Source organism: Camelus ferus, chromosome 12, assembly GCF_009834535.1.
Source record: "Camelus ferus isolate YT-003-E chromosome 12, BCGSAC_Cfer_1.0, whole genome shotgun sequence".
Classification (NCBI taxonomy): Eukaryota; Metazoa; Chordata; class Mammalia; order Artiodactyla; family Camelidae; genus Camelus; species Camelus ferus.
In genome coordinates, this window is record NC_045707.1 from 15,959,889 (window position 1) to 15,979,953 (window position 20,065).

A 20,065-nucleotide genomic window follows, 5' to 3' on the forward strand; every position below is an offset into this window, starting at 1 on the left:
AGGCAATAATTATTTATAGTACAAAAAGATTTACTCCGTGAATGCTTTAAATAGCAAATTCCCTCTTGCTCTTAAACATGATTGATTATATACACTTTTTGAGAAACAAATGTATTAAATATAACAAGGAAATCTGTTGGCAGTATGCAAACATACACCCAACCTCAGTCCGTTTCCTTATGGACCAACATTATCAAGTAGCAGTATGCATGTATTACATGTACAGTATATTATACAAGTAAATGGCACAGTAGAAGGCTGGTTTTTATAGTTGGCCTTTAAAAACTTACCTTTTATTGATTTATAACTTGATTGTATTGTTGATTGATGACATGGTCTGTATGACTTTTTATAACTTACTTTAGGGTCTAGTACGTGATCAGTTTTCATAAATATTCTGTTTGTTTAAAAAGAATGTATATCACTTCTAGTTCCACAAGGCATTTAAGCTGAGTGGTTCTTCTTAGTTCTCCCAAGTATGGTACATAGCTGGTGTCACTTTAGATGCACCGGAGATGAGGCATCCATTGTATGTAATGAGTAGAAAGAAATAAACATGATGAACTGCTAGAGGATCTTATAGGTGACTTAGAAGTCTGTGTACACATACCCACCAATGTCTGTTTTCTAGATGACAATATATTTTGAAAAGGTATAATTTGATTTATTAAATTTTAAATGCAGTGAGGTTTTTTAAAGCTTCATTAAGGTGTAAGTCACATGCCACAAAATTTACCTGTTTAAAGTATACAAATCAGTGTTTTTTAGTAAGTTCACAGTGCTGTGCGACCATCATTATAATCTAATTTTAGAACATTTTCATCACTCCCAAAGGAAGCCCTATACCCATTCGTTGTCACTTCCCATTCTCCGCCTTCTACTTTCTATCCATATCAGTTTGACTATTCAGGACGTTTCATATAAGTGGATGCTTGTAATTCGTGGTCTTTTGTGACTGGCTTCTTTCACTTAGCATAATGTTTTCAGGGTTCACCCATGTTGTAGCATGTGCAGTACTTCATTCCTTTTTATTGCTGGATAATATTCCATGTTTGGATATATATATATATACCACAGTTTGTTTTTCTCTTCATCAGTTGATGGACATTTGGGTTGTTTCTGCTTTTTGGTTGTAAATAAGCTACTATAAATACACATTAACAAATTTTTGTGTGAATGCATGTTTTCGTCCAGGAAAGTATTTTTATCTGATCTTCAACATAAATATCACCTATTGCAAATAAGACATGCAGCCCACATCAAAACCCTTCTGTTTGTCATTTGTTGTGAGATTTTGCTGTTTGGTGGCAGGGGTAGAGTGGGCAGAGAGGGAAAGTAACATTTATTGTCTGCTCTGGACTGAGCACTCTGCTAGAAATTTTGCTTATATTATCTCACTTAATCCTATTAACAGTCCTTTGAGACAAGCGCAGGTTTCCTCGTTTTATAGATGGAAAAAAATGAGGACCCAGGCAAGTAAAGTAATTTGTCCACAGAGACATAGCTGATAAGTGATGAGCTCGGCTTACAACCTAGATCTGTCTGACTTTCAGAGCATCACACAGATGTGGAAGATCCAGAAAAGTTTAGACATTAACATTTTTTTTAAAAATGATGATCTCATTACTTTTTCTAAAAATCAAATCTGGTCTTTCCAGTGATTAATCTTTCTTTCCTTTACTTGACAGCTTTCTCTTCTGTTACTGAAAAGAACAGAATGCCTATTTGCTATATATTGGGTAGTTTTAAAATCTTTTGGCTAAGGTGAGGGGTTTGTTCAAACACAGTCTTATACTGAAGCATGACTGTAATCAGTAAAAGTAGAGTTGCTCTAGTTGAAGCTCGAAGAATTTCCTGGAATTACTAATGGCTCTGGTACAGCAAGCTCTTAGTCTGAAAACAGCGGGAAAACGTCATTCCTCATACAGTTTGCTTATTTCCAGGCTGTGTAGTCCTTTAACAATTGGCAAATTGGTAATTGGAATTTGTGTTCACACATCTATTTTTAACTGATAGTTTATTTAAATGATGTTTTGATGGGGAACTCAGCATGTCAAATGATTGCTGTTTTAACTTCAAGAATAAAAATAGACACAAGTACAATGTAGAAATGCCATTTTGATTGTGCTGAAAGTCTTTCATGGAAACAGCATCTCTCAGAAATACTTAACACTAGTGCTGTGAATATGTGTTCTCAGATAATTTTACAAAGAGTTGCTTTGCAGAATTTTGATTTCAAATAAGTAAACCAGATTTACTTTGTAAGAATTCACCTTTGATCAAAAAATACATTTTTAAAAGCCTGGGTGTGAAAAAAGATTTATCAAGAAGCCTAACAATGAAAAGTCTGTAAGGGTTTATCTCACCTGTGTAACAGTTAAATTCGCTTTTAACAATTTTAGTGTTATCGTTTGTGGTTATGGTGGAGACACCAAGTAGCAGCAATCATTTGCTGCCCCTGATCGGAAATCATGTCATTTACTAGGAAGTACATGTCATTTATTGGTTGAATTGTGAGTTTGACTGTATGTAACAGAGATCCCCAAGTAACAGGTACTTTTAACCAGATCAGAGCTGACTTCTGCAGTAGCATGGCAGCTCTGCTCCATGCGGTCGCCGGGCTCTGGGCTTTTTCTGTCCAGTGCTGCACTGACCTTGGATGTGGCCACAGCCTGTGGTTCAAGATGGCTGATCACCACAGTCCCATTCCAGCCATCAGGAAGGGAGAGCCAGGGAGGACGTGCTTTTTCCCTTAAAGAGCAAGACCTGGAAGTTGCACACATTCTTTCTGTCCAGACCACATTGGCCAGAACTTAGTTATTTGACCACACCTTGTTGTGAGGGGACTGGGAAATGTGATTTTTATCCTGAGGGTTGTTTTACCCAGCTAAAAATTTTCTTATGGAGGACAAAAGAAGAGATGATGGGGGCACTTGTCTCTCTTTAAACTCCTTGGCTCACAAACTGCTTATGCCTGGCCTTTCTTTCTTTTACACTTGGCTTTTTATACTGTTTCCTCATCTTTCATGTTCTGTTAAAACATCACAGTTGCATTCTGAAAAACCTGCATTACAAGAATACTTTTTCAAATGGAAAAAGGAATAAGGAAATAGTATTTCAAATCCACAATGACAGAGTATTTTTATTAAAAGTATTTTAATAAAGTTTTTTTAAATCTAAGTATATAGCTACTAATTGAACAAATCCAATTTTTTTTATTATTTCTAGCTTTTATTCTGGAATAATGGCTTTTCTCATTACTTACACTACTGTTATTATGAGCAATGTTTATCCTGCTTAATATTCGCATTTCCATGTATTGACAGCTCTCAAAGTTTATTTTTCATAATATATTCAGACATGTAGCAAGCAGTGTTTTGTTGTGGAGGGGGTGTGAGGGTAGGACAAGGATGGTGTACTTGGGTTTTTGTTGTTACTGAGGTTGTGTTTTTTTCCTTTTAATTCCTAATTTTGATTGTGATTAGTACATTGAGTGAAGTACAGGAAATATCTGTTCAAACTCTGGAGTATTATTCCTTGCATTGTTGTCTTTGCTATTTTAGGAAGGAATTTGTTGTTGTTTTTTCTCTAAGTGAAACTGCAGGAAAGAAGTGGATTTTTTTAGTAGTAATGGTATTGGAGATTTAAATATCTCTAGGGGAACAATGGACACACACATTACAGAAAGAAAGAAATCATTTTTATATCAGCCAAACCAGAAGTTACGCTCTTAAACATTGATGGAGCGTGTATACAAAATTGCAAGTCATTTGTAAGAATCCTTAAGCAGTTTCTCCTGTTTCTTTCTCTCTACTTTTTTACCTGCTAAGGATATCAGCCCTTGGACCACTGAAGAGCCACAAGCAGCTTTCTATTACGGATTGTGTAGCTGCAAGACCATTTTTATTCTTTTTGCTTGTTTCCCCACCCTTGCTCAGGGAGCCTCTATTCCTAAGAGTATTATTAACATTGAACATTTATTCTTTTTGCTGAAGCTGCATTGAGGGGTGTGGGTTGTTTATTTAATCTTTAAAAATAGTGACCAGCTAGTTATTTTAAATTTTGTCGTGGTAAAAGAGGAAATGGCAGCAGCATCTGGCTGTCTTTTATGAAAGTCTGATTCAGGGTGGACGCTGTTGGGTTTAGGAACTCCTTTTTCCTCCTCTGATGGCTTTATCCTCTTCCTTTGCCTCTTCCCCTGGCAACCCATCCCTTCAGTCACTCTTTCACCAGACCCATTCCCTCTTCAACTACTAAGTTCCCCAGAGCTGCTCTCTGCATATAATCTCTTCATTTATAGTCTGTGCCCCTCCAAGCCTTTTAGGAGAAAATGCCCAAGAAAATTTCAATTTTTAGTGTTTCCTCCATAATATAAACTAAATCTTCAGTCTTCTTTATTCTTTATCACTTTTTTCATGGCTTTTGTATTTCTGTTTATTTGTTTGTTTGTTTGTTTATGTCTTTAATAGGTTCAAAGTGAGAAAAGCAGGTATGGGAAGTTGGAAAGGAGAATTAGTCTAGCAGGAACCTTTATGTAACTTTCTGATCTCCCTTCCCCAATTCCTTTCAGCACTCTCTTTTTGGAATCCTCCTGTTTCTTCTGGAGGGTGATGTGTTCTTCCATCCCAAGATGAATCAAGTGCTTTTCCCGTAGAAACCTTTAAAAGTTAATGGAAGTTAGGTTGATAGTACTGCAGATCATTTACTTTGCAAGTATATATTATTGATTGGTTCTTAATCAGTAAATCCTGTTAGCCTGGATACCCTCATCCTCCCTTCCTTCCATTCTCCTTTCCTCTTAAACTCCAGCTCTAAATTATTTGGACCATCAGCCTTTTCCCAAGGATTTCTGGACAAAAATCTCAAAACTGGAAGTCAATGCCACTAAAAGTTCTGTTCTGTCTCCCTGGCCCCTCAGCAGTTCCTGGCTCACTCTCTTTAGTTAACTCCCTCTGGCGTTAGAGTAGCAGATGTCATTAAGTGCTTCCTCTGTGCTAGAAACTAAGAACTTTGCATGTATTACCTCTTTAATCCTCATAACAATGTGTAGGTTCTATTATCTTTGTTTTACAGTTGAAGAAATTGAGGCTCAGAGAGGGTAACTTTTTCAGACACAACCCCGAGCTCTGTATCAACTTCAGAGCATGTCCCTGCCAACCTTCTAGTGGCAACTCAGTGTCTACTAAAACTCTCTCTTCCAGCTCTTTGGTTCCTCTCAGCAAAGAGCCTTAGAGAGGCAGAATTGAGAGTGGTTCAGAGCTTGGACCCTAGAGTCAGACCATCTGATTTGAAGCAGGCTCTCTCAAGTACTGCCTGCTTGTGCATATGACTTCATTTCCCTGTGCCTTACTTTGGCACCTAAAAACTGGGACTATTAATAATACCACCTCATGGGGTTGTTTTGAAGATTGAGTTAATACATATGAGTGTTTTGATGAATGAGCATCTGGCATGAGCTAAGTACTAAATGAAAAGTGGTGGGAAAGTGGACCAAAAACCTTTACTCTGACTCCTACACAGAAAGAAATTTAGAGGTCATCAGACCACAGCGCTTGGTCTTCTGCCCTGCCCCCAGCGTTCCCTCAACAACTCTGCTTACTTACTCACCCTTATCTCCTTTGTCAGAGAAAGAGGTACCATTAAAGTCCTACAGTGCTTCCAGTCTTGTATGCCTCTTGACAGGCGCAGAAAAGGATATTTGTTCAATACAGTGGGATAAAAATGGTGTTTGCCTCCTTGAGGTGACAGCCCCAGAGCTTCCAGCTTCCTCTGAGCTCTACCAGGCAGCCCAAGGGCTGAGGATAAAGGTTTACACAGCCCGGAAGCAGTCACAGATGAAGGCCACAGAACCACATTCCCAACATAAGTTGACCCAGGAGATACCCCTGCCCCCTGCTCTGGATCTTATTCCTTCTGATCTTTTCAGGAGCTTCAGTCCTTATCAGTTCCCTTGTTCCTCGGCTATGTTTGATCATGTTACTCTCCTACTTAGAGCCCTTCAAAGGCTTTCTCTTTTACTTATAATAAAATCCCAAATCCTTCCCGTGGTCTCCAGGGCCCTGCAGGGTCTGTACTCCTGCTGCCTCCCAGCCTCATCTCAGCCTGCTGGCTGCACTTGCTCTCAGCTGCACTCCTGCCCACACCCATCCCCCTCAGGGTCTTCACTGGGAGGGGCCCATTACCCCTGCCCCTAGCTCCTGTTTCATTTTCAAAATACTTCAGTGTCTTCATTTTTTTTTTTTTTTAATAAAGATCTCAGCTTAAATGTCGCCTCCCCAGAGCAGCCCTCCCCAGCTGCCCAGACTAGGTCAGGTCGAGGGTTTGTGCTGAGCAGTGTGCCTGTCAGAGTCTCTGTCAGAGCTCTCTCAGCCCCTGGACAACCTCTGCATGGCCCTTATGAAACTTGTAATTAAGTTATTCATTAGATAATTGTTTTGGGATGTCTCTCTCTGCTGGAAGAGACTGTAATATACTTCATGACCATGACTATAAATTTTGGGACCACATCCCCATCCTCTTCTGTTCTCTGCCTCTAAAGCAAGTTTTTAGTATTTGTTGGTTGAATCAGTGTTTCACCCTCAGTCTAATAGCTCTTTCTCTAGAAATCATATATAAATGTGTCCATCTTCAAGAAAAAAAATACTCACTCTCTTTGACTCTGTGCACCGTGTTTCGTTCACTTTATAATAAAACATTGAAAGAAAAAACGCTGTTACTCTCATTTCATTGCTTCCCCACCCTTTAGTACTCTACATAATCTGTCTTCTTCCTTCACTGTTCTCTTAAAATTGTTCTTAACTGGGCTGCTGGTGATCTGGCTGCCAAATCTAGCAGGTGTTTTTCAATTCTGATTTTGCGTTTGTGACAGTCTGTATTTTTCACTGTATCCTTCTCCCTTTCCCTGCCCCTCTTCTCTCTGTGTTCCCCCCATTCCCTCTGGTCTCCTTACTGTGTCCCGGTAGCATCTCTTTTTCCTCTGCCCATTTTTTAAATGTTAGCTTTCTCCAGGATTCCTTTTCTGGCCTTCCTCTGTTCTCACACTGCATTCCCTCTGCTGATGTCATTCACACCCAAGCTTTCAGCTACCACCTCCTACACTGATAATGAGAATGTATCTATCTTTCCCAGAGCTCATCTGTCCTACTGCCTACTGGATACCTTCCCTTGGTTTCAACTTGCCACACGTAGCAGTGCTAGGCAGGCGGTATTCATCAAACATTGACCAAAAACAGCCTTAGAGCTCATTCATACAGTTTCGGAAACAGGCCCAGAGAAGTACAGTGGCTTGCCCAGGATCAGAGAGCTAATTTGGAGCAAAACAGGGAGGAAAACATGCCTCCTGACAACCGGAATCTTAGATCAAACAAGCTGCTAATTTTGTGATCCACATACCACAGGAGTGGCAATTTTCTCTCTACTTGTATTTTTCCCTGTGCATCTTTGGTTTCCAGAGCAGTGTGAATTGGCTACCACCAAAATTCTTCTGTTTAAAAATGTTCACTTGATTTCTGTATTTGCAAGAGTATGTACTTAGATTTTTGATCAGTTGTTAGTTTTATCTGTGCCATTGATAAAGAATGCCAGGCCCATGCACTGTTTAATTTAGATTCAGTAAATGGTATAGATATTATTACGAATTGCCTGGTTTTTAAAAATTATTCTGGTGGATGCAAGAATAAAAGCAGAGTACTTGAATATACCTAGCTGTTCTTCTAAGGAACTGTTCTCTAATTTACTGAGGAAACTTAAAGATAAAAGGTAAAAGAAGAAGCCATAAAGAAAATTACGTTTCTTTTCCTGATGTTTTTTCCCTAGGAGGTTTTTTTCCCCTAGGCATTTGCAGTTTTAGCCCTAAATTGAAATTACAATATCCACAGTCAGGTGCATGTAATCCTGTTTTGTGCATAATGGCACTGTTTTATTTACATACATTTACATATATATTCATTTGAATTAATCTCTGTTCGTTTCTGGTTTAGATATTTGTACCACCTCTGATGTCAGTTTTCCTTCCTTAGACTTTTAGCATCCAAAGGCACTAGTAACTTTGTTGGCTCCTACTGCTAAGAGCCTAGCACCTTGGTGTGTCTTTAGAGACACTTAATATGCTCCTCCTTAAAAAAAAAATTTTTTTTAAGTATTTTTAAGATAATCTACCACAGAATTTTCTGAATAACCCTTTTAAGGATAAAGTTGATGTTAGGACTTAAGGGTGGGGCTGGGGCTGGTGTGGCGTGTGCTGTGTGCCAGAGACTTCTGCGTGCATTCTCTCATTCAAGACTCATCATAACCACTCAAGGTAGGAGTTATTCCAGTTTCGCCTATTATGAAACTAAGGCACAGTTGTTCAGTAGCTTGTCAAGGAGCCAGTAAATGGCAGACTCAGAGTCCAGACCCAGGTCCAGATCTGCCTCGTGCTAGACCCTGTGCTTTTTCTGCCGGCTGAGCCATCTCAGGGGTTCCCCATTCTGGTTAAACATTCATGCCATTTGTACAGCAAATTTCTTATTTGCAGACAGTTTTTCTGTTGGACAAATGAACATACCTTTTACACTAGATGGATTAATTTCGCCAGCTGCCTGGTGATGTAGCTAGACTTGAGTTCAGTTTCTCGGTGTGTTTCAAGTGTTGTACTCTGTTGTTCTTTATTTGTTTGAACTTGCTTAATGCCTTTGGTGAAATACCATCTGTAAGAAGTCATATATATTTGACCTAGAAAACAGACCAGTGCAGCCAAAACAATTCTATGATTTGAGTTTTGGGAGAAGCAATCTGGGCTTATTCTCAACTTCTTGATGTGGAAAATGTCTAGTTATTGTCCTAAATGAGGTGAGAGGACATCTACTGAGAATGGAAATTTGAATGTCCTAAAGTTAAAGTCCCTTAAAAATCTTTTGTAAAATTAGCAAAGTTGGGGTACAAGAAGAGAAGACTATAGCTTTTATAGGCTGCCAGATGAAGACTTAGAATCACTGATTTTTTTCCCAAAGAGAAAAAACTAGGTAAAATTCTCATCTTTCACCAGATTGAAGTATTTTAACAGAGGTTTATTTGTAGCTAAACTGTGAAAATATTGTATCTTTTCACCCCTCTTTCAACATAAGATTAGTCTACCTATGTATAGAAAGAAACTTCAGAGAGTTTTTTTTTTAAATAATTCAAGGTTGCAAATTCTTTGGAGTCCCCTTGGCCACTTTTAGTTCAGATATGGCAAGAAAAGTAAGTAGGGCAAAAACAAAGACCAAAACACCCTGTATCTGGTTTAAAGGATAAGCCCATTGTTTTCTGTGACTATGAGCCTTTATTTTGTGTTTTTGTGAGCCTTTATGTATCACCTCTGGAAGGAGGAAGTTTAGGGGATGGGTGGTTGGTACATATAATTCATTGAATTAAATTATCATTGTAAGGAGAACGTGATAAAATTTAGTAATAGAAAATCTTCTTTGTCTTCTAGCCAGTGTCTCCTGGATATGATCCAAATCCTCTGCCTTTTTCAGTTTTGCTAAGATTAACTTCATTCACATTCGCAGCTGTATTTTGGCTCTTTCTTTCTATGTGTCTGTTTACATCCCTAAAGTATAAATAGCCACAATCCTGCTCCCCATCTCCAGCCATAGCCAACATGTACCACCTTCCCGGTCTAAGATTTACATGTCAAGGATAGATTAGGTTTTAGATTCAGGTATAGATTTGAAGGTGATGACTCTAGGACTTTTTCTTCTCAGTCCTTCGTTTCTTTTCCTCTTAATTACTCTTTAACAAAACAGAAAGGCTACATGCTCCCTTAGCGGAATATTTAGTAATGATGTGAGGTAACTTCTTGCTGACTGGTTTTTCACTGCACTTGGGCAGTTTCTACAGTTGACTATCTCATTTTAAAAATGATTAAAAGGGACAGTTCACCCAGAGCACTGTTGTGGGCGGGTGGTGGTGGTGTTTAATGCCTTCCGGAAAGCCATCTTTATTCTGGAGTGAGTTGTAATTATTGTTTATCCCATGTTGTTCATTTTACAAACAATAGGTTAATGTTATACTTTTATTTCACCTGATTTGGGGGCCACCTACAAATAAACAGTGGACAAAGAACAATAATAAAAGACCAGAGTCCCAGATTCTTATCTGTTCACGTCTCAGTTTCTTATTCTGTCATAAAGGTAGCGCCTTTTCTGTTTCTTGAAAAGAATTTGTTGGCAGATTAAAGGAAATGTCAGAATATTTTGAAAATTTAGAGTGGTGGCTGTGTTATATAGAGGCATTTAATGAAGAGAGAAGGAAATTGATGACCCATGAGATAAATATCAGCCCTAAACTTTAAGCTTCTGAGGATCCCCCCTTTGGCTGGGCCTGCAGGAGCAGCAGTAGGGCCAGCATCCTATCCTGTTCCTCGGAGATTCAATTTACAGCTTTCATATCTGCCTGTTGCTCCAAGCATGCCTCTCTCTTTCACAGCTGTGCATTTAAGAAACTATCTTCATCCTCAGTGTCTGTCTCTCTTGATGGTCCTCCTTCAAGACCCAACCCAGGAGTGATGTCTGTGAAGTCTTTCCAATCTTTCTGAAGCTGAATTTGGAGCTTCTCCCTGAAAATGAAAGTAGTTTAGTGTTTAAGAGGAGGGGTCCTGGAGCCAGGTCTGCTTGGGTTCGAATCCTGATCACAACACTTACTAGGTGTGGCTGTGGGCAAGTTGCTTAACCTTCCTGTGCCTCAGTGTCTTCACCTATAGCATGGGGATGATGATGACATTACCTGGTAGGGCTGTTGTGAGGCTCTTTGAACAGAGACTGATACATAGTAAGCCCTTGATGAGTGTTGTCATTATTATTTATTCTTATTGAATGTTATAATTATTTTTATCCCCCATTATTTCCTTGGTACTTACATAGAACTTTGTACATAATCTCTAGGGTAGCACTTACCACTTTTATTTTAATTATTTGTTTAGACCTGGAACTTCTTTAAGACAGGAATACTATTTTATTCATATTTGCTTAACACTCTGTGTCACCCATTCGGCGCTCAAAAACGTTTTTTTGTGGCATCTTCCAAATCCCCTCAGCCATTGCCACCTCTGACTGAATAGATGTGACTTTGAGGCAGGGCTACAATGGCACATACGTTTTTATTTCCTTTGGAGCATAGTTTATGGTTGGAGCTGTAATCCTTGCTCTCTCTCCAACCACATCATATGTACATATGACTTGGTGACCCTCCAGAAATTCCCAAACCCTGTGTTTCTTTAGCACCTAACTGCTCAGGGTGCTGCAGGAGGTCATCTGTGAGAATTACTTCTCTCTGGGAGATAAGAATCATAAAGGAACTACCAAACATGGCCATGCCCATGCAGAACCAGTCAGCAGTGGAGGAAAACCAGTAAACCACTAAGTACATCATTAGGAGTTCATGTCATAGCTCTGATGTTAGAGAGAAAGGCCAGACCCAAGCCACATGTCACCACTCTGTACAGCTTTCTTTTCCCTGCCCAAGCAGAGAGCACATTTCCTTCTGGGCTCCACACTGCACTTGGTGTGCATCTCTCCATGGCTCTTAATTGTGGAGTATTAGTAATGCTTGTTTGTTTTGTCTCCTCTCTTTGAATGTAGTTACCTGCCCCTGCCCCCACCCAGCCAGTAGGGTAGGCTACAGTAGGCCTTCAGTAAATGTTTGTTGATATTGGAACTTTCGATAGCCCAGAGCTCACACTAAGTACTTTTAATCACAAATAAAAACTTTGCAAGGTAGATACTATTGTTCCCCATTTTGCAGACATGGAAACCAAGACTTAATCAAGAGGTGAAGTAAAACTTGTCTGGAGTCAGATAGCCAGGAAGTGGTAAGGCCATGCTCCAGGTGTGGCTGTGTCTAGCTCAAACTCAGGTTCAGAACCACAGCATGGTGCCACCCCACCAGTGTAGATATACCCTCCTCAAATGGATAACCATTTGTAGGACTATTTCTCCCATCATGGCTGACCTTTAAGAGGCTTGAGATGGCCGGCTCACACACCCCACCCTCCCAGCCCCTCTGTCCAGTCTGCTTGGAGATGATTTGTGGGCTCCCTGTGCCAAGCATCTTTCACTGATCCCAGGTGGTGGGGAGAGAAGCTGGGAATGTATCTCCTTTCTGCTCCGCCCACATATGTATCTTCTGAGAGGTCTTGTATTGGCTATTCACGGCTGTGGTACTGCTGAAGCTGCGAGACAGTCTTGGGCCCTGTGGGTGCCCGCCTGCTCAGGGCTTGTCTCTTGGGCCAGTATCGCATCAGGCCAGGTGCCTTCACACGTGCCAGGTGCTGCAGACCCCTAGAAGTGGCTACCCTTCTCCTTCAGAGTGTCCACCTAGGTGGGAAAATATGTTACCCTGGTGGGAGGGGAAGGCTAATCCTCCATGCATTTGTTTAGTTCTCAAAAAACTTGAACAACAGGTTTAACTTAGCTCTGTGCCATTTTAATGCAAATTTTATACAGGTATATAGTTACGCACTCCTTTTTGTTTTATATGCCAGATGGCAAAAAATCTGTGTGAGTAAGAATGCCTGTGGTGTGACTTAGTGTCTGTGAGCTCCCGAGGCTCCGTGCTCTCCCGGGAGGCCGGATCGCCAAGACAACCTTCTCCTTGAGCGCACCCTCCTCACGTTAAGTCAGCAGAACCGCCCAGCACACTCCAGACGTGATTCTTTAGTGCAGCAATTTGCAAACTTGCCTGATTTTTAAGACTCACTGGAAGGCATTTGTTAGAAATGCAGGTATCTGGGTCTTAATCCAGACTTAGTGAATCACAATCTTCATGGGAGGGGCCTGGGAATTTGCACAAGTTCCTTGGGTGATTCTTAAAAATTGGGCAAATTTAGGAAGCATTGCTTTAGTGTGGCAAAAGGTGCTTAACTACCAGTGGTGAGAATGACAAGCGCACAGGCAGTAGGAGGCAGTGACAGAAATCAGGGTAACAAATTCTGTTACGTGGAGTAACTGAATTCCTTCCGTCTGCTCTTGCTCTGGCTACGGGATTCATCGCTATCTGGGGACCTTCCTTCTGCTTTTAGTGCCCCCTGTTTATGTGCTATTCCTCTCTTGCTTCCGGCCACCTTTGAGGTCTAGTTGTCAAGTTTCAATAAACTTTTGGTTCACTAAATTTTCCTCCCTGGACCTTTCAGCTCCTGTCAATGTAAAGACCTCCTTTTCTCCCATTTCCAGTTTTCAAACCAAGTATGCTTGTCTTTGATTTATTGTTCTCTTATTGCCTCTGTTTTATCAGTTCATTCAGTCACTCATTCAACAAGTGTCTATTGTGCCAGGCTGTAGGCAGGCTACAGAGATGAACAAGACACAATCCCTGCCCTCAAGTGCACAGTCTAGTAGGGACACAGATGGGTAAACAAATAATTAAAATACCAGTGATGTGCTAAGTGCTGTCTAGAAGTGTGTGCAGAGTTGTAGGGGCATCAGGAGGAAGTGACTAACGAGTGTGGCAAACATCACAGAGGAGGTGGCTTTTGAGCAGGGTCTTGTACTCAGAGAAAAAGTAGGGGTCATTTGTAAGTTCTCTCACCATAGTCCTCACTTCTCTTTACCAGGTGTCTTCTCCTGGGTATCTTCAATGTCTTTGCTTGTTTATGGAACAAATGCTAATTGGCTTGGCTGAATTAGACTCTGTTGATTGACCTTTTTCGAAACCTGAGATGGTTAGTAGTTGGTTAATGTCCAAGATACCAAGTCTAGCAGTTTGTCCCGCGGTCATTTACTGACAGTGAATCGTTGGCACTCTAAGCCCTGAAGAAAGCTTTTAAAGCTTTTCACTTTATCAAATGTGTTCTGAGCCAGCGGAGGGGGTCTTTGTGCCCTTCAGGGAGTGGGGTGTGTGTGTACTGGAGGCAGAGGAGCTTGTGAGTGGGGAGTGGAACAGGAGAATGCCTCATTGTTTCTTTTGCAATAGAAGACATGATTTCCTGTTTCTAAGGAAGGTTTCTGTGGTAGATTCCTGCATTTGTTAGTTTTACGCATTGTTAGAGATTACCAAAACTCTTCAGTTTGCTAATTTGACAAGGCTTGGGTTTCATTTCCAGAAATACACCATGGGTTTCTCTTGTTTCACTAGAAAAATACAGATGAAGGGCCATTGTAATTAAATTTGTACAGTCTAATAAGTAGTCATCATTGCAGTTTAAAAATGTTTATTGTTTCTTCAAATAATGGATGCTCATAGGAGAAAAATTAGAAAATACAGGCAAACAAAAATGAAAAAAGCTAAAACCAATCCATAATCTTGCAAGCTATAGGTAACCATTGTTAACATTTTGGTATATAAAAATCCATATTTTTTCTATGTGTACATGTATGTATAAAAATATTATTATTCCAGAAATTGAATATAGTGTGTAAACTGTTTAGTATCTTGCTTTTTTTCTGTTATATATACTGCAAGCATCTTATCACGTTAACAAATATACATCTACAGAATCATTCATTCTTAATGAAAAAAATCTTTATTGTTATTATTATACAAGTCATTCAGGCTTTTTATTCAATCAGACTCTGTTAAAGTATAACAGATGAAAATCCTCCATAATCTCGGTCCCCCAAGGATAAACATTTAGTGTATATCTATGTTTATCTATATCTGTTTATCTCCTTCTAGACTATTTTATGTATGCAACCAATCTATAACTATTTTTTAAACAACATTAGACCCTATTTATACTTGCTGTTCTGCAGCTTGCCTTCTACGTTTATATGTTGCACACAGCTTTCTTTGCCAGTACATTTGGAATACCTACACATTATGATGTGGGTCAGGGTTTCTTGTCCTTAACATTGTTGACATTTTGGACCTGATAATTCTTTTTTTTTTTTTTTTTTTTTTACATTTTTTATTGGTTATAGTCATTTTACAATGTTGTGTCAAATTCCAGTGTAGAGCACAATTTTTCAGTTATACATGAACATACGTATATTCATTGTCACATTTTTTCTTTTGCTGTGAGCTACCACAAGATCTTGTATATATTTCCCTGTGCTATACAGTATAATCTTATTTATCTATTCTACATTTTGAAATCCAAGTCTGTCCCTTCCCACCCCCCCACCCCCTTGGCAACCACAAGTTTGTATTCTATGTCTATGAGTCTGTTTCTATTTTGTTTTTTGGGGGTTTTTTGTTTTTTTAGGATTCCACGTATGCTCAATCTCATATGGTATTTTTCTTTCTCTTTCTGGCTTACTTCACTTAGAATGACATTCTCCATTAACATCCATGTTGCTGCAAATGGCGTTATGTTGTCAGTTTTTATGGCTGAATAGTATTTCATTGTATAAATATACCACATCTTCTTTATCCAGTCACCTATTGATGGACATTTAGGCTGTGTCCATGTCTTGGCTATTGTAAATAGTTCTGCTATGAACATTGGGGTGCGGGTGTCATTTTGAAGTAGGGTTCCTTCTGGATACAAGCCCAGGAGTGGGATTCCCAGGTCATATGGTAAGTCTATTCCTAGTCTTTTGAGGAATCTCCATACTGTTTTCCACAGTGGCTTCACCAAACTGCATTCCCACCAGCAGTGTAGGTGGACTTGATAATTCTTTATCCTGGGCCTGTCCTGTGCATTGCAGGATGTTTAGCAGCATCCTGACCTCTATTACTTGGATGCCAGTAGCACCACTTACTCCAGTTGTGATAAAAATGTCTCCAGACATTGTCAGTTGCCTACTGAGGGGCAAATCACTCCTAGTTGAAAGCCACTGATACAGATAGTCTATAATGTAAGCATCTAGAGTCCTAGTTTTTTTTATTACAAAGAATAGGTCAGGGAATATTCTTAAATTTATTTTTGTGTACCTCTGTGTATTTTATCATTGAGCAAATTCCTAGAAGTGCAGTTGCTGAATCAAAATTTTGATAGGAATTGCCAAATGACTCCAGAGATTGTATCAATTTATTTTTCAAATATGTCCTGACGAGTCCAAACCTCTCTCTTTCTGAAGTTCTAGATCCATGTATCCATCCAACTGTTGATTGGACATCTCCTCTTGTGTGTCTCGTAGGTCTTTGCTAAGCTTAACTCTCGTCTTCTTCAACCCACCAAATATGCACTTCTTGCTGTATTTCTCTGTCAAAGAATATTTTGACCATCTGCCTGGTTGCTCACCCAAAAACCTTCTCCACGCTACACTGAACTAGTCACCAAACCCTGTCCAGTCTTCCTCCCAAATGTCTCTCTTAATCCTCTCACTTCTTTTTAGTCCTTTCTATCTCTGTCTTTAAGTTAAGCTACTGCTGACTTGCCCAGGTCACCATAGTAGCACTGGGGCAAGGGCTAGTCTCTCTGGCTTCTGCAGTTGGTCCCATTCTCCTCAGGAAGAGGGAACTTGCTGCCCTATGTGACCTGTGAGCGTTAACTCCCCTGCTTAAGCCCTTCACTGAGCCCTGCTGCCTCTCCACCATCTGCTCCATCAGTCAGATGCTGAGACCAACACACCTGACCTTCATCACCCTTGATGTCAAATTTGTCATTCATCACCCATTATTTCAAATCTCTATATCCATCAAAATAGGCTCCCTCACCCCCGAACTTGACTATATAATAAGTAAATGTAAGTTTGAATATATAAATTACTTTTTATACTGCACTTTGACTTTGAAATAAAATTTTCTCTCAATAAAAAAAAAATTATTTGGGGGGAAACAGTGCTCTGTCATGTCACCTCACCACATATATTTATTCCTCCAGCTTTGAATTACTGTACCTTGAATGTTTTTTGTTCTGCATTTCCTGTCCCCTTTTATCCCTGCCCTCTACCCATCCATTTGCTACCCTTTCTTTAGGACCATGCATATTTCTTGACACTTTTTAGCCACACAGTTTCTTCTCTATCAATCAGTTTACCCTTATTGCATTTATTATATATGTACTTTTTGTGTGCTTCATGTATACTTTTTCACTTAATCTTCTGAAAAAGACATGCATGTATTTAAATAATACAAACCAGTGAACCAAGGGAAGAGGATGTGGGAATTCTGGCTCCAAGTTCCAGCATAGGTACTAGGGTGCAGGAGGGCCTTCCACATGTCCCATCCCAGTGCCTGAACCTTGACTTCACCCCTTAACCAGACTTTTGATTTGGTGTGGTTCTATACAGCAGTGTAATTGAATACCTCCCAAGTCAATTGCATTCATTTGGTCAAACAAACCTTGGAGAGAAGATCATTTGTCTCCCAGCCTTGCTGCATTCCATTGTGGTATATCTTAAATACCACGGAAACGAGGGGTGCCTAGGAACTCGGGAATCTCTGACATGGAATGTGGCATATTGCTCTGCTAGACTGGTATAGGGACAAGCCCTTCAATTTTCCACAAGACGTCAGCTCCAAGCCTGTGGGAAATCACACACAGCAAAATCCTTGGCAAAGAACTATACATTTTTTCCTTACTGTCTATGTGGTAATTCTGTAACACTAATTAATTTTATTTTTACAGTGAACAGCCACAGAGTAAGAATAATGCATAACCTATTTCTGTTCTTGCTATTTTAGGGGACATCACACAGAAGGGATATGAAAAGAAAAGGTCAAAACTCCTGTCTCCATACATGCCGCAGACACAAGGTAAGCAAAGGAGAAGCAGTTTAAACCTTTTCATTATTTTTGCACCGAAGAATTCTGTCTTACAGGAGATCCATCTTTTTGTTGGTTCCTGTTTTTTTTCCCTCCCTTCCTCACCAGGGGAGAGGAAAAAAAGAAGAAAAGAAAGGAGGAAATGAATCTTAATTGAGCATCTGCTGTGTGGTAGGCACTTTTAAAATATCCAAGGTCCTCAAATCATTTACACAGAGCTTGGGTGATAGTGTGGCTAGTGTGGCTGTGCCTAGCTGAGATGATTCAATGGCAGAAAATTCCAGGTTATGGAAAAACTGCATCTTATTTCTGTCTGAGCATATGAAGTATGATGGAGAGGAGCAAGGGCAGCAAAGATAAGAACGAGGGACAGGATCAGTTACTACACGGCAACCCAGGGACTGGAGGACCTGAGAATTTGGGGGTAAGAACCCTAAGTAAACGTTTAAATTATTTCCCAGCCCGACTTACTCCTTCTGCAGAGAGATTGGCTTGTTCTTCATGTATCAGAAAGTCCTGAGTCATTTTTGTGCTTAATTCCAGAAGGGTTGCTGGAACCTTTGCCTCTAGGCAAGGCTGTTTCTAAGTCATCATATTTTTAAAGTTACTCAGAGTCCAGGATTTCCTTTGATAGCCTATTTCTGCTTTAATCACTTTTACTATAAGGAATTTTTTCTTTATTTGTAATCCCCCCCTGCAGTCAAAGTCCATTTCCACAGCATGTTTTTTGTGGAACTAATTGCTTTTATTTCTGGTTTATAAATCCCCGAGGACTTTGGATCCCCCACGGCTCTAATATCAAGCCTTGCACAGGATATATAGTCTGTAAATATTTATTGAGTGAATAAGTAAGTGAATAATGGTGGTATACCAGTAGATTTCACTGAAGTCCTTGTTTTAGTTCCTGCATTATTCTTAGAAATTCCTGCCTACAAAAACTAGTAGGTCAATGCAGTGACAGCCAGTTTAAAATACCTTAATGAGCAGATGGGTGTAGAAATGAATTGAGGGGAAAGAGGTAGAAATCAGGCCAGTGACAGCTAATGGAAAGCCAGCTTTTGCTGAGCAAGGCATGACAGAGAAGGGGAGCCCTCTGATTGGCTGCTTAATTATGGATCTGGCCCATGCCTCTGTAGGCCCAGAGATTTACTATAGTCACTTTATGCAAAAGCAGTCAGGTCCTGAGAAAATAACCCCTTAAGGAACATAACTATAAGAAGGATCATGGTCTGTCTATTACCTGTAGTCAGGCTACCTAGAAACCAAATCGTGTTCAAAAACCAGTTTATCAGTTTACTGTGAGAAACAACTGAGACATCCTCAAGTCGGTATAGTCAGCACATTCCCGCCCCAGGGACAGACCTCCGTGGGGAGCCAGATCACAAATCCAAGATTGCTTAGCGAGCATGAATTTGAACATTTAATTGTAGCAAGCCAAGAGAGTGCGGCTTAGATCTCACAGTAGGGATGGACTTGCATGTGACCCCGTGGGGGAAATCGAAGACGTTTGATGGCTTCCTGCTCTCAGACTTCACACTCGCCATGTCTGTGTCCCTCATGTGTACCTCCTTGCTTGTGGTGGAAAAGGTGCTCTGTCCCTCCTAGCAGAGGGCAGTCCTTCCACCTATGTTTTGGATCCCATCCTCTCCTCCCCTTTCAGAAACCTCATACTATCTTATCACCATGGATAGCAATTCTAAATGCTCTAAGTAATAAAATCTCCTGTGGAGGCAGACAGAGGCATTGCCCCCTCCAGATGCCATTGCTGTCAGCTCTCCATCTCTCTTGTACAATCACTCTCCCTCTCAACCAGATTCCTCCCCTGGCAGTTCATCCTGCCTGTTACTCTCACCCACTTCCATCTCTGCCCTGTCTGTCTCCACTTTCTGAACAAACTGCTCAGAACTGTCCAAACTTACTACCCCTGTTTTCTCAATTCCTGCTCACTTCTCAGCCCTTTCCAGTCCCTTCTGAAGCTGTCATAAATGCTAGTAGTATTTGCCACCCTACCTCTTGAAACAGTCTCCTCAGTTTCTTACTCCCCTCTTCATGTTGCTCCTAGTCATCTTTGCAGGTTTCTCCTCCTCTGTTAAATGTTGGAATTCTCAAGGCAGGGCCCTAAGAAGCCCTCTTGACATCTCACTTTCCATCAGTGGTTTTCAAATCTTAGTCTATATCAGAATCACTGGAGGCCTTGTTAATATACAGATTGCAGGGCCCCAGTCTCAGGGTTTCTGATTCAAGAAGTTCAGGTTGGGGTCTGAGAATTTGCATTTCTGTCAAGTTCCCAGGTAATGCTTGAGATTGCTGGTACCAGGAACCATGCTCTGTCTCCCTAGAGCTTTTCAGCCCTATCTGTGGCTTTAATTATTATTTAAATACAGGTAACTCCCAAAAAAGTGTCTTCAACCCACATCTCTCCTGAATTCCTGATCATAGATCCAACTGGATACTTAAC

General features: G+C 40.3%; 1 protein-coding gene across 4 annotated transcripts in view; it reads left to right on the forward strand.

Moving 5' to 3' along the window:
- DIP2B (disco interacting protein 2 homolog B) overlaps positions 1-20,065 on the forward strand; it is a 194,834-nt gene that overhangs the window by 76,646 nt on the left and 98,123 nt on the right. For all 4 annotated transcript variants that reach the window (XM_032492804.1, XM_032492801.1, XM_032492803.1 and 1 more), the window contains exon 2: positions 17,527-17,598. In XM_032492804.1, the coding sequence (XP_032348695.1) occupies positions 17,527-17,598 (72 nt within the window). The remainder of the gene's footprint in view (positions 1-17,526; positions 17,599-20,065) is intronic.